The sequence below is a fragment of the Syngnathus leptorhynchus genome, chromosome 7 (genome assembly GCF_054491065.1).
Source record: "Syngnathus leptorhynchus isolate UIUO chromosome 7, UIUO_Slep, whole genome shotgun sequence".
Taxonomy (NCBI): domain Eukaryota; kingdom Metazoa; phylum Chordata; class Actinopteri; order Syngnathiformes; family Syngnathidae; genus Syngnathus; species Syngnathus leptorhynchus.
This window is the reverse complement of record NC_141201.1, coordinates 13,248,214-13,262,235: the sequence shown is the minus strand read 5'-3', so window position 1 is coordinate 13,262,235 and position 14,022 is coordinate 13,248,214. Positions and strand designations below refer to the sequence as shown.

General features: G+C 40.7%; 1 protein-coding gene across 5 annotated transcripts in view; it reads right to left on the bottom strand.

Moving 5' to 3' along the window:
- Positions 1-776: 776 nt before the first annotated feature.
- The window catches only part of LOC147054823 (unconventional myosin-XVIIIa-like), a 116,745-nt gene continuing 103,499 nt past the window's right edge, over positions 777-14,022 (bottom strand). For 2 of the 5 annotated variants that reach the window (XM_085915551.1, XM_085915550.1), the window contains 3 exons: positions 7,566-7,691; positions 4,716-6,176; positions 1,776-1,875 (listed from right to left, as the gene is read on the bottom strand). In XM_085915551.1, the coding sequence (XP_085771677.1) occupies positions 4,724-6,176; positions 7,566-7,691 (1,579 nt within the window). In that variant the 3' untranslated portion in view covers positions 1,776-1,875; positions 4,716-4,723. Of the gene's footprint in view, positions 1,876-4,715; positions 6,177-7,565; positions 7,692-14,022 lie in introns of all 5 variants that reach the window. The other 3 variants (XM_085915553.1, XM_085915554.1, XM_085915552.1) reach the window with 2 other exon arrangements.

The following is a 14,022-nucleotide window of genomic DNA, read 5'->3' as shown; positions in this document are numbered from 1 at the left end:
GTCTTATAGTCCGAAAATTACGGTACTTATGTATCAGTTTATTTTGTAGCCTATACTGTATATAATATGAGACGTTTATACATTTATTTGGGTTGAAAGTCACAATGGTCCTCCGAAGGAAACTGATAGGATGCGGCCCGAGACAAAGATTAGTTTGATACCCCTGGTCTACAAGAAGGACAATCTGTCATAAACACCAAAGTTGTAACTTGGGGAGTTTATCAACATTAAATTCACATTATTTTTTTAAATAAATTAAATCACTAACATTACTGACAAAAATAATTCGTTTTTGCATCAAATAGTCTAATGAAATCAGATTCGTGCAGCAGGTGGAACATTCTCACTAATTGATCGTGATGGGTCATTTAGCAACTCCCATGGTCATCAGCATCACAATGACAGCTTTAAGGTTAAGTATACTAGAAAGCACTTCAGAAACACCATAAACAATGAATACATATGGGTGCACATGCTTCATTGAGCATCGATAGCACAAACATATCTCCTAATTTTCTTGCCTGCTTTAACTGAAGCGATGTCAGCACGGCCTCTTGATCTTACATCCTTGCAGTATTGCCAAAATTATTAGCAGATATGTCATATGACAGGCACAAGAGTCAGAAGAATATATGGTTTTGGTATTACAAATACTAATACTCTTTTTAACAACTTTGACATTTTATCAAATGCATTTGCCTTAAAGAAAATGTCAAAATCTGTTAAAAAGAAATTATGTTAAAAATGTTAAACCCATCAATTTTAACTGTGTTGAATGACATTGGTTTCATATTTAATAATTACAATAATAATAATAAAATGATGAATGGATGAATAATAATAATAATAATAATAATAATAATGGGTTACAATAAGAAACCAACAACTAAATGCCCTTTGCTTAGGAAAACCAAATCATATTGAAAATGAAAAAAAAAAAACTGATGAAGCTATCATGGGTCTCCCACTCACAAGAAATTATGTGAGTTAAAAAGCATATAGGATGTAATTTTGTTTGTCCGCTTTGTGAAAAAACAAAAGATCATGAATTCAATTGCTTCCCCTTAAGAATTCATGATGCAATTACTTTCACTTTCAAAGACTAAATTAGCCAGCAAAATTCATACAAAGTAGGAAGGTGAAAGCGTCTTCAGTGTGCAATGTAACAACAGCCCATGAAAACGCACAACTGCACACATGCCAAGTGTAGAAAGAACCCACTTCTATCAAATGGCCCCAGCCCTGAAAAGAGTAAAGAAGAAAAAAGTATGTGGCAGGCATTTCAGGAATCAGTATCATTTGGCAACAACAGAACTGTCTACATGAAACGAAAGCTCTTAGGCAATACACAGAGCTATGGCAAAACATCTTACAAAAATACAAAGAGACAAAGAGATTAAGAAACAATATATTATCATGACAATCCTAAACGCTTTGGCTCAATTACATCCAAGATGGGAGCTGAACGACAATGACAAGAAGCCAGTCTGGTGATAACAAAGCCACTGTGTGGACAGAACATTAAGTTTAAAAACTAAGCAAATCCTGAGAGGATATGCCGCAAAGTTGTGACACCACAAACGTATTACAATGTTTTCACCTACGTTTGCTGCTGTTCTGTGTCTGTGTGCAATAGCAACAACAAATGAGGTCAACTTTGCATGCAAGACGAGTGGGTAAAGCTGTATTACATAAAGTGGTGCTTAACACAGCACAAACAAAGATGCTGGCTCTTAAAGTTCATCATCATCACCATCCTTTAGTTGATTGCTATATCTGTATCTAGAAGTGTACACAGAACCCTGGGCAGCGTCTTCTTTTTCATCTGCCTCCTCTTCGTCTGATCTGACACAGTACCGCCTTCTGCCGGGGGGGCTGGAGGGGGTCAAAATTATAGAAGTTAATTTAATGAAAGCAATATGACAAACAATATTGTATACACTGCTCAATTTAAAAGACAACAAAAAAAGTTAAGTTGGAGGATTCTTAGTTTCCAAAATAATAGTATATTCCTTGTCAGGGTATTGAATCGATCTCAACTGGAGTGTTCTGGCTGCTTTAAAAGACGTTGTTTCTCTCATTTGAGCAGGCCGGTGCAGTAACTTGCAAGAACTGACGATGAATGTTTTGTAAGACAGCCAGAGCAGTCCAGTTCCCATCGATTCAATGCCTTAAGAATGAATTGACCTGAATGATAAAGACTATTGACAGGCATATATCCACTTGGGTAGAGAAAAATGAATCAGTGCCTAAACCTTTTCGGAAAAAAGCTCCTTTCACATTAGTCGCTGAGGCTGGCTTTCTCTGTGCTGTTTTTGTTCTGGTTCACCGTCATGTAAAGCTTCCTATTTAAACGCAATCCTTGCTATTTCAGACACTTGATTTGGCATCCCCACGTATCTAATCATCTTAACGAACGAAGCCTTCACGGCTGCGCACTCTGCAAGATAGATGTAAATAAGTACAGTCTACGACTAGACATTTGAGGAGCCAATTTGTATGAGACGCAGTGTGAAAAGGGGGTTGTTGAGTATTCAAAATCACATTGGAGAAACTGAATCCTCCACCATACTGTAAAGGTCTAGGTCTTCAGGTTTCAAATCTGCACTCCAAGACGCCAAAAACCCATGCAATGTGTTAAACCTGGAAACACCACCATACCTTGTAGAATGGTTAAAAAAAAATTGATATACGGATAAACAATAACCCTTTTCATATACAGTAATCCCTCGCTACATCGCGGTTCGATTATCGCAGTTTCAGTATATTGCGGATTGAAATTTTTTTTTTTTTTAAATCACAATTTCAAAATAAACCATCTAAATTGAGGAATTATGGCTCCAAAGTTGCCCACACACCAGCAGAAGGCAGGGAGTGTCCACACAATTGCAGTATGTACACTTGTACCTTTTTATAAAAAAAAGTTGTTATAATAATAAGAGTTCTAAAAACATATTTAGAGTATTGTACCTTGTTATAAAAAATGGTAAAATAATAAGAGTTCTAAAAACATATTTACAGAATGTACACTTCTACCTTGTTATAAAAAAAGTTGTTATAATAAGAGTTCTAAAAACACATTTACAGTACCTATACTTGAGCTACATATTCATGTCACACACACACACACACACACACACACACACACACACACACACACACACACACACACACACACACACACACGCACACACACGCGCGCACACACGTGCACACACACACACACACGCGCACACACACCATATTTATATTATTTATACGCTATTTTTTGTATGTCATTTATACTACGTACTAATATAGTATTTACCGTATTTTCACGATTATAAGGCGCGGATAAAAGCCGCTCCTACTGCAGCAAACGCATTGCCGACAAACACATCCAGCCCAGCCACATCTGTGACTCTATGTGACTCTATCTCACAGCCGATGTGAAAAAACAAGTGAAGCAAATGAACTCTGAGCTTGCTGTCATTCCGGGAGGCACGACAAAGGAACTCCAACCGCTGGACATTGGTGTGATCCGGCCATTCAAAATAAAGCTGTGAGCAGTGTGAGAGCGATGGATGACCGATGGAGATCATAGTTTCACTAACAGTGGAAGGCGAGTTACGCCACAATTTGCGAATGGATTGTGGATGCTTGGGCTAACATGTCTGCTGGCACTGTTGTTTGAGCTTTTGTAAAATCATATAATCATATCCGGAAAGTGACTCTTGATAGTGAAGAAAGTGAACCTGGCATGTCTGCTGGAGATTTAGCACTGCTGTTCAATTCGGAAACAGAGGACGAGGACTTCGATGGGTTTAACTGATGACCATTACCGGTAATACAAACGTGAATACCAAACTCAGTTTTGCTCCCCCTTCATTTTTAAATTCGCACACTTGTATGCGTGCGTGTGTGTTGTTGCCATGAGAACGTTAAAGGGGGAAGTGTGGGCGTGGATTTGCAGTACGCCCCGCCCTGTGTGTGTGTTATTGTAAGGCGGATGTAGTTGAGAGCATCATGAGAACGTTAAAGGGGCAAGTGTGGGCGTGGATTGTATGGATTGTATATAAAAATTCCGCGCCCTTTGATGCGGTGCGCCCTATGTGTCTGTTAAACACAGTCATGGCACACATTAACAGACTGCGCCTTTTATTACGGTGCGCCTTTTAATCGTGAAAATACGGTACGTGATTAAAACAATTATTTAATGTTCTAATGATAACATATGCACTTACATGGTTTAATATACACTTATTGATACACAAACAATGTATGTATGTTAAAAAAAAGGGTGAAACTACTTCGCAGATTTTCACATATCGCGGATGGTCTTGGAAACAATTATTCGCGATAAATGAGAGATTACTGTATAACAGCTAAATTAGTACAAAGTGTGGTTTATTTTTGTCAGTTGTGCAGTCTCTGATTGTAGTGCTGGAAGAGTGAAAGCTGTTTTATTTGACCTTTTCTAGTGAGCATTAGCAAATTGCAGGAGGAATTAAATGCTGAGCATAATGAGCAGTAACTTGCTCTCAGACAACTTCTCAACTTCTATTCAGCAACTGAGAGGTAGATTTGGAAAAATAAATCGTGCAAACATGCTATGTGACTCTCAACTCAAACGAGAAGTGCAAAATGCAATGCCCTGCTTTATATGTGCCGACGTTTGGATCACACCATGCTGTCAATTGTTTTTTCAGAAGTGTTGATACCAGGCAAACACCTACTGCAGACTTCAATCGCTATCCGGCCGATACAAGTACTTCATCATCAGGCTGTCCACCTTCTTCTTCCTCTTTTTGTCATTCTTTTTGTTGAAGGTTTGGGACTCATTTTGAGGCCCACCATCTACTTCCTCTTCTGGGTTGACAGCCTTCTGAGATGGGGCTTTCTTCACACTGCTTGAGCTGCGGTAGGAGATGGTTGAAGCACTGGAGCTTGACTGAGATCCTGAGTCAGATTCTGATGATGATGGTGATTTTTCCTTCTTTCTAGACTTTTCCTTGGTCTTCTTGGACTTCCGCGAAGAGCTGCTTCTGTGACTACGATTGTCACTTGAACTTTCAGACTCCGAACTACGGCTTCGCTTCTTCTTCTTTTGGTCTTTACCCTTGCTCTTACTGCGGCGACTACTACAGCTGCTGGTGCTGCGAGATGGTCTTATGCAGCTCAGAGCTGATGCAGAGCGTTGAAGATTATTGCCAAGATGAGTAACTTTACTGTCTGCATTGTCTTTAGATTTCCCTTCCTTAGCCTCAGACTCTTCTAAGCTCCGACGCTTGAATTGAATTGGTTTGAAACGTAATACTTCATTGATGGCTTTTTCCAGGTCTGGGTCAAGGTAGTTCCGATGGCTTACAGGTTTGATATCCGCGTTATCTGTGAGATCATCACCTACAGCTGATCGAGCTTGTGGCGGCGGCATGGAAATGCTGCGTCCAGAGGAAGCGTGGCTGTAAGATGCCCTCTCAGTGAAGGCCACCACACTTCTGCTATTATCCATATCAAGGTCAAACTCACTCAGACGGCAGCTACGTGCAAGTGACATATGGGAATCGGCTTGACTGACACTACCAGGACTGCGACCGCCAGACCGTTTGCTTAAACAAGGGCTGCTAGGGTCACTGCCATAAAGTGATCGCCTTCCGCCACACTCATCTAAGCGTGACATGCTTTGATGACGTCCGAGTGTGTTTGAGAAACTCAATCTTAGGGTAGACTTTGCATCATCCTCTGGGCTTGACCCAAGGCAAGTCGAGGCCCGCCTTGGTGGAATAAATGAAATGATTGAGTCTTTGTCAATGTCACTCCAACGGCTTTCCATGCCTTTCCTGGACCAGTTGGCATCTGAATAGGCCTGGGAGATAACAGATTCTCTGTCAACCATGTCATTTGCTGCCAATGATTTCTTTCTGGAGCTGGTTGAGTGGGTATCATCTTGAAGAGCAGTGCTTTTAGATTCAGACTTTTGTAAAGTCAAATTATCCTCCAACTCAGCATTTTCCTTCAGGACACTAAGCAGCTTGTCCCCTTTAGAATTGAGGTTGGAACGTTTTCTGTAACTGAGGGAGCTCATACCGGATAATGGCCGGCTTGTCTCTACATCTTTGCACTTTTTATTTGCCTCTTTCCATTCCTTATCATCCGACCAGTCTTTGCCTTCTTTTGCATCTACGTTTACAGCAAATCTTGAGACCACAGTGATAAGTCCATAAGGAAAGACAATGGGAGAAAATGGAAAAAAAAATTTAGGTGAGTAGAAAATAGATATAGTTTTGTAGGGGTTTGTGCACAAACAAACAGGCAGACAGACAGACAGACAGCACACATTAAACCCCCTTCAAAAGTGTTGGAACAGTGAAGTCATTTTTATTTTTTTTTATTTTGCAGAGGACAAAACCACAGATAAAGCATACGGGATCATACAGTTTCACGTTGGTGCAATTCTTCTCGTATTTAACAAAATGAAACCCACAGTAAACACAACTTAACATTCATCCTACCATTTTACAGTGATGCTGTGTCGCAGGTGACATTTATGCATCTCTTTGTCAGTGTCATTGAGTTTTAATGGTTTAAATTCTGCTATTTGTTATCTGTTTGACCATGATGTTGAAATGCTGGTTTGGCTGGGCCACAGTTCAGTGCAGCAGCTGTTTATGTTCACTGAATAAGTAAGTAAAGTACTTTGCTTTTTCTAAACCTGTAAAAATACAACACTCCTTATGGGTGAAATCAATACAATACTATAAATTGTATTTTTCCATTTTTTTAAATATCAGGCTGCCACAACACTGTTTGGTTTCTGGATACGTATGTATGTGAATCTGATTCTGTCAGTGCCTCACTAGCTACGTATGAATTTCACTGCAAAAGACAGGCTACCCAATGGATTTGTCACACAAAAGACACGCATCACCTGATTAAATCCTTCCCATGTAAATTCACAGAAAGTTTGACGATTTATATTTGCATTAAAGTACAGTGTTTGCACATTATAGGCAATTTGCTTGATTACCCGCAGTCACTGAATGCTTGCGCTATACTGTACATACCCGCTCTGTGCATTTTGGCAATGGAGTGGGCGCTTATCCATTTCATCCACAGGAATTCTAAATAGTGTTTATTACAGTTGTGAAACAATACATTAGGGCAGTTGTTGTTTCGCTGTTGATTTAAAATTTTGCTGTGGTAGTGTTTCAAACGGGTATCGAGGAATTTTCTCCAGGTATAATATCAAAGTCAAAATTTGTGTATGGACAGTCGTCTGTTGATCTTTGCCCGGAGGAACCAATTATTTTCATGGAAAATACGTATGCTGAAAGATAAACTCACTTGAGTCTTTCTTCCATTTACTTTAGGCTGCTACAACGTAAGAGGTTTTTGAAGTTTACCTATTTATACAACGTGAAGTGAAAGTCACGGTTTGGTGACAAATTTAGAAAAAGGTGTCAGATGACAGACAGGCATTAATCCGATACTCTGGTGAACATCTCAAGTCCAAAGCAGTCTGTGTGGACTGCTAAGAAAGCGCTATTGCTCAGACAGTAATGCCGCATGTTTGTTTTTCCACTGACCTTGAGCTCTTCAGGCTGCCATCATCTGAAAAAATCTTGGTGGATCCTTTACTTTTGGACAACCAGGATTTCACCCCATCCACACGACCCTCCACCTCAGAGTCAGTGTCTGAATCCCCTTGACTACTAACAAGTCAGAGACAGGAAAAAAAAGTCAGAGACGGCAAAGGGGAGACGATTGCAAAGAGGGTTAGAATATCAGTTCAAAGAAATTGTTAGTGTGGAAGACAGTCAAAAGTGGTAGAAATCCGTTAAGCCCCTGCAGGCTTTTGCAGTTTGTTTTTCATCGGTAAACAAACAAGATGAAACACAAGGCTGGTTGCCAATGTCAGTGTAGCATTAAAAGCATTGTGTTATTTCTGCAGGATAAAAGACAACACAATCAGCTCAAAAAAGACCTTTTTTAACATAACACACAAGCCACAGACAAACGCGTCATTGCAGATTTTCACTTATGACATTACTGCAATATTTGTAAGGTGGCAGTGATGATACACAGTCTTCCTAAGCTTTCCAAAAGCCTGCTCTATATAATGGTGTAATAAACCTCCCCTGAAATTTGAATTTCAAGTTATTGAACATGATATAAAAACTGATATATTGACCACATTAATTTCAGATTTTTTCCCACTATCTCTAATACTCTACCAGCAATTAAGTATTAGTTGGGTCCCATTTTGAGATAATCTGTTTTAAACAAAACCAAACCAGGTCTTGTGGGAAAAAAAACATTCTAGCACAGCACATGTTCCACCTATATATTAAGCTCACTAGTAGGTTACTTGCTTCCTTCTTTCTTATGGAACATGATAACGTTGAACAATAAAGCTCTGTCTGCATTCATGCTAAAACAGATGGGGGCAGAAATATGTCGAAAGACCCCTAAGCTGTTAGTTATGAGCTTTACAGAGGCTATAAGGTAATGCTGCTACCTGATGCGGTCCTGCAGGATGTACAGTGATCCCTTGTCAATTCACGATTCACCTTTCGTGAATGCGCTACTTCGTGGTTTTATAAGCGCCGTTTGAATACACGCTGATACCGCGGGGCGTCCCTCTGAGGAATGTGCGTTACTGCGGACAGTGCGGCGGCCAACCTGTCACGAATGAGGGAGGACAACCGTGTGCAACAATGCGATAGAGGAAAAGGGGAAAAGGGAGGCTAGAACACCAGCAGAGCGGGTGCACAGCGGAGGCAGGATAACCATGTGCAACACGGACTCTTTGTTTAGGGAATGCAAAAAGAGGAAAAGGCGAAAAGGGAGGCTGGAATGCCAGCAGAGCAGGTACACGAGGTGACTGAGGAGCCGGTCAGCGAGCTCGCATCATGCGTGGAGGCATCTTGTTACACAGCGGATCAGGCAAACGGAGAATCAGGTGGAAGGCGTGCAAGTGTTAAGGCAGACAACCAGCCAGGTGTACAGCTACACAGCGCATCAGGCAAACGAGAATCAGGTGGCAGGCATGCACGTGTCAAACCATACAAAACGGCGACGTCTGACCGATGTACGGCGTCTATGCACACGCCCTAATCAGAGGGTAACACGGGACAGGTGGGAGCGATTAGCGCCAATTAGCATACGCAGTTCCGTATTGGCAACGTACGCCCGTGAGGTCTAGCGCAGAGAGCCTGTCAGACGGTCAAGCAGGGCGAGAGCTGAGACATGACAGCCGTGCACTAAGGAAAAATGCACCGCTGTGGAAAAAGAGTCGGACAGCGGCCGGCAATAAGCGCTCATAGCGTGGGGCGTGCCTCTGAACAATGTCCTTCATTGAGGATGAGCCCGGGGTGCGTGGCTGGCTGCCGCGCATGTAGTAAAAAAAGGACTGCCAACAAGAAATACTATGTGTTGGAAATTTCAAAACATAAAATTTCTAAATAATGCATATACTGTTTCTACTTCGCAGATTGGTGTTTTTCATAGGTGGTTCTGGAACACTTCTCCCGCAAAAAACGAGGGATCACTGTAATTGGAAAACTTTGTAAACAGTATATTACCACTTCTGCCCATTAGTCAGCTAATAATGGTATTTAGTATGGCACCTGTATTTCCCATTTATTTACATTTGAGAGTTTAGGAAGATGACACAGCCATATTCATTTGCTTTTGGCAAAGTATGAAAAGGGGTTTTATCTGGTATGAGCACAGACACTGAGCACAGACATTGATGTGCAAGGCTGGTGGCAGCGTCTTGTTCATACGCTTAAATCAATGAGAGTAATGAATTATTGATAGTCAAACTGCCAAACTGTTTTTTTATGAAATTTCAAGGTACCGCATTATAAAGCAAGGTCAGGTCAAAGACTGATGCAAAAGACACCCTCTTTCTCTCCTGGGGGAAAGTTGTCATAAGTAAAGTTAGAAAACAGTCAAATGTTATAACTTGAATTTATATATTAGTTGTGACGAGAAAATAAGTAAATATATTCCATTTGTATTTTTAAAATTCATCGGTCAAATAATCAGTAATCGTTTCTTTTGTATCGGCATTAACCTAAAAAAGTCACATTTGTCGGCCCTAGAACAAGCCTCACTACAACCTGCAGTTGATTCAAAAGAAATGACTGTCGAACGCGACTCACTGAAACCACAAGAGTGTCACAAAACCTTCTGCAACACATTCACTTCTGAAATGTGTTTTAAAAAATGTGCAGAATCTGAGGAGGAAAGTGTGTTGCATGCTGGGGATACAACACGTCGTCAATGGCATTCATGCATCTCAGCATGTGAGGGCATGCAATCAGTAGCGTTGTGCACCAGGGTTATGAGTCTTTTGAGCACTGTTGATGATGCATTATCCATTAAAGGAAACCCTCTTCAGATGTATTATTCATCTCATTCTAAAATTACTATAGGCCCCTTTCCGCCAGACGTTGCCAAAAGCTTGGCGCACATTACTGAAACACAAAGACTGCAGACTTACGTTGTGTGGATGGGACATTTTGTTGTTTTTAGTGTGGCGGTGTTACAATTTTGGAATAGTTTCAAACAATATCAACATTCTTATCTGGTGTGTGTGTACCTGTGTACAAATCTAACTGGTCAGGGATTGTGAAATAATAGCAAGGTGTTTGCGACTAGTGTTAGTGAGGGCACAGTAACTCAAATGTGGCCCTAAAGTGCGGTCCCACCGAGATTGCCATCACAACAATTTGACATGATTCTCAGTTCCCTTTGTTGTAACATAACAAGCAAGAAAACAAACAAGCAGTCAAGTTGGCTACGCTAATTCAAGTAGAGTTGCTGTGAGGACGTACTTTTTTGATTATTTTTGTCATCCTTTACAGTTAGTCGGGTGTGTACTGTATTATGAACAAACCCCGCTGTCCTGTCTGCATCGACAGACGAAATGATTCGTCATCATTTGTTGTGTACAAACATGGAAAGGGGTCTATAAGGCTTTTTCTTTTGTTTGAATTGGTTACTTTGCAATCAGCTGTCCAAACTTGTGGACATTGCTCCTTCCACCAAACAGTACAGTTCATTTTAGCTCATAACAATACGTTCGAACAGTAAATAAATTCCATCATAAGATGCTGCAAGACGGCCTCTGTTCCTCAATGGTCAAGACAGTTATGAACTTTAAACTGCAGTGTGTAACTTTCCTGACTTTTCATTTTCAGTTGTTCTGTTTTTTTGCTCCATGTCTTGTCTTAGGTTTATCTGTACTAAGCGGTGTGGAAAATAAAAACTAATTTATTACGACTACAGTACTTCAGGGGTGAGTTGGAGCCAGACCCGTCAACATATATATATATATATATATATATATATATATATATATATATATATATATATATATATATATATATATATATATATATATATCGTAATTTTCGGACTATAAGTCGCGTGTTTTTTCTTAGTTTGGGGCGGCGACTTATTCTGAGGAACGACTTATATGTGAATTTTTTTCACAAATTTTCAGAATTTAAAAAAGGGGGGGAACCCGCGAGAAACGAACCGCAATGTAGCAAGGAATTGCTGTAATTTGAATTTCAAGTGACGTCAGTGGCGCGGCAGTTGTTTACATAAAGGACAAAGATTCGATCACGGGATGACGAAGATGACAAAAGGCCCCACGTACTACCGGCATCATGAGCAGCTTTGTTTGTAAGTGACACGGAGGACGAAGAGTTTGAAGGATTTAATGATTTGGAGTGACACAGAAGGTTTGAAAAACTATTATGGCTTTGACGCACGCCCGGTCCTTCTCGACGGGAGCTCTCTTTTACCTCCGTGGATGGAAGTCAGGGGCCGGCGCTCGGCCAGGTGGCTGTCCGGGGACGGTGGATGGGAATTGGACATGGCTTTTACGCACGCCCGGTCATACTCTACGGAGCTTTCTTTCACCTCCGTGGATGAAAGTCGGGGGCCGGCGCTCGGCCGGGTGGCTGTCCGGGGACGGTGGATGACGCTCGGACATGGTTTTTACGCATGCCCGGTCCTATTCTATGGAGCTCTATTCCACCTCCGTGGCTGGAAGTTCAGTAGTTGTTGCCTCGTTGAACTCTTGTTTTGTTAAATAAACAGCCGTTTACCAAACCCACGCCTTTGCTTGTACTTTGTTAACGCTACAATATAGTTATATACTAGATCTGTGGAATAACGATGAGGCTGACGTCAGGGCGCACGCGCGGCTTTGTTGACAAAGGACGAGGAATTTGATCGATGGATTTAATGATTTGGAGTGGCACAGATGGTTTGATAATATTGTTGTAATATGATAGTTATTTGAAATATACTTTATATATCGTTATATGGGTCTGTGGAATAATTAGAAATGCAAATCACGACGTGTTTGACGGCACGCGTATGCGGCATTGTACGATCGATTGATTTAATGAATTGGAGTGACACAGATGGTTTTATAAACATGTTATTTTGTAATAGTTATTAGAATAACTCTGAATGTTACGTCAGGCTCGTTCTCAGCTCTTCGTTTGTGTTTATGTCACGTTAGCATACCTATCGTTTAGCCCGTTGTTGCTCGTTCATGTCTGTTCTTGGTGTTGGATTTTGACAAATAAATATGCCTCAAAAGTGCGACTTATACTCCGGTGCGACTTATGGGTTTTTTCACTTTATTGTGCATTTTATGGCTGGTGCGACTTATACTCCGGAGCGACTTATAGTCTGAAAATTACGGTATACACACATACCGTATTTTTCGGAGTATAAGTCGCGTTTTTTTTCATAGTTTGAGTGGGGGGGGGGGCAATACTCAGGAGCAACTTATGTGTGAAATTATTCACGAATTTTCAAAATTCGTTTTACTCACTAATTTGAACTGCAACTGATGACGTCAGTGGCGCGGCGCACACGTGACGTTATTTACATAAAGGACGAATAATTATATCGATGATTTAATGATTTGGAGTGACACAGATGATTTGATAAAATTGTTGTTATTATAACTATTTGATACATAGTTTAAATATATCGTTATATGGGCCTGTGAAATAATTTGAACTGCAACTGACGACGAGTCCGACGTCAGCGGTGCGGCGCACATGCGGCGTTCTTTACATAAAGGACGAAGAATTCGATCGATGGATTTAATGATTTGGAGTGACACCGATGGTTTGATAAAATTATTGTTTATATTATAGCTATTTGATATATAGTTTATATATTGTTATATAGGCCTGTGGAATAATTTGAACTGCAACTGACGACGAGTCCGACGTCAGCGGCGCAGCGCACACGCGGCGTTTACATAAAGGACGAAGAATTCGATGGATTTAATGATTTGGAGTGACACAGATGGTTTGATGAAGAAGTTATTCATGTTATAGTTTTTTGGATAACTGTTACATCAGGCCCATTCTCAGATCCTCGCTTGTGTTTATGTCACGTTAGCATACCTGTCTGTTCTTGGTGTTGGATTTTGTCAAGTAAATTTCCTCCAAAATGCGACTTGAACTCCGGTGCTACTTATATATGTTTTTTCCCCTTCATGGTGCATCTTATGGCTGATTTGGGGGGATTTTGTTTGAGGGGGCCAGGCTCCCTTTTGCCTCTGCCTAGGCTCTGGCTGGAGCCAATCTCAACTTGCAGGCGGGGTACACCATGGACTGCTCATTAGTCATTAATCATAAAATAAGACATCTAGACAGGACAGGGTTCACCAATTCCGGTCTCCAAGGGCACCTATCTGTAATGTTTTAGTTGTATTACTCATCCAAAATATAGCTGATTTAAATAATCAGCTCAACAGCAATCTTTGTACAAGCATGAACATTTCATTTATTTCAATCAGGTCTATTGTAGGATAGACATATCTAAACCATGGTGGATAGGTGCCCTGAAGTTGGTGATCCCCGAGATAGGACATTCTTCTGTTCTAGTGCAGAATGCCTCCAGTCACTAATTGTGTCCTAGATCAATGTAAACTGAACTATACTGCAAGGTGGAAATGTTGGTTGAAAAGTTAAAAACGTTTCAAATATTAAG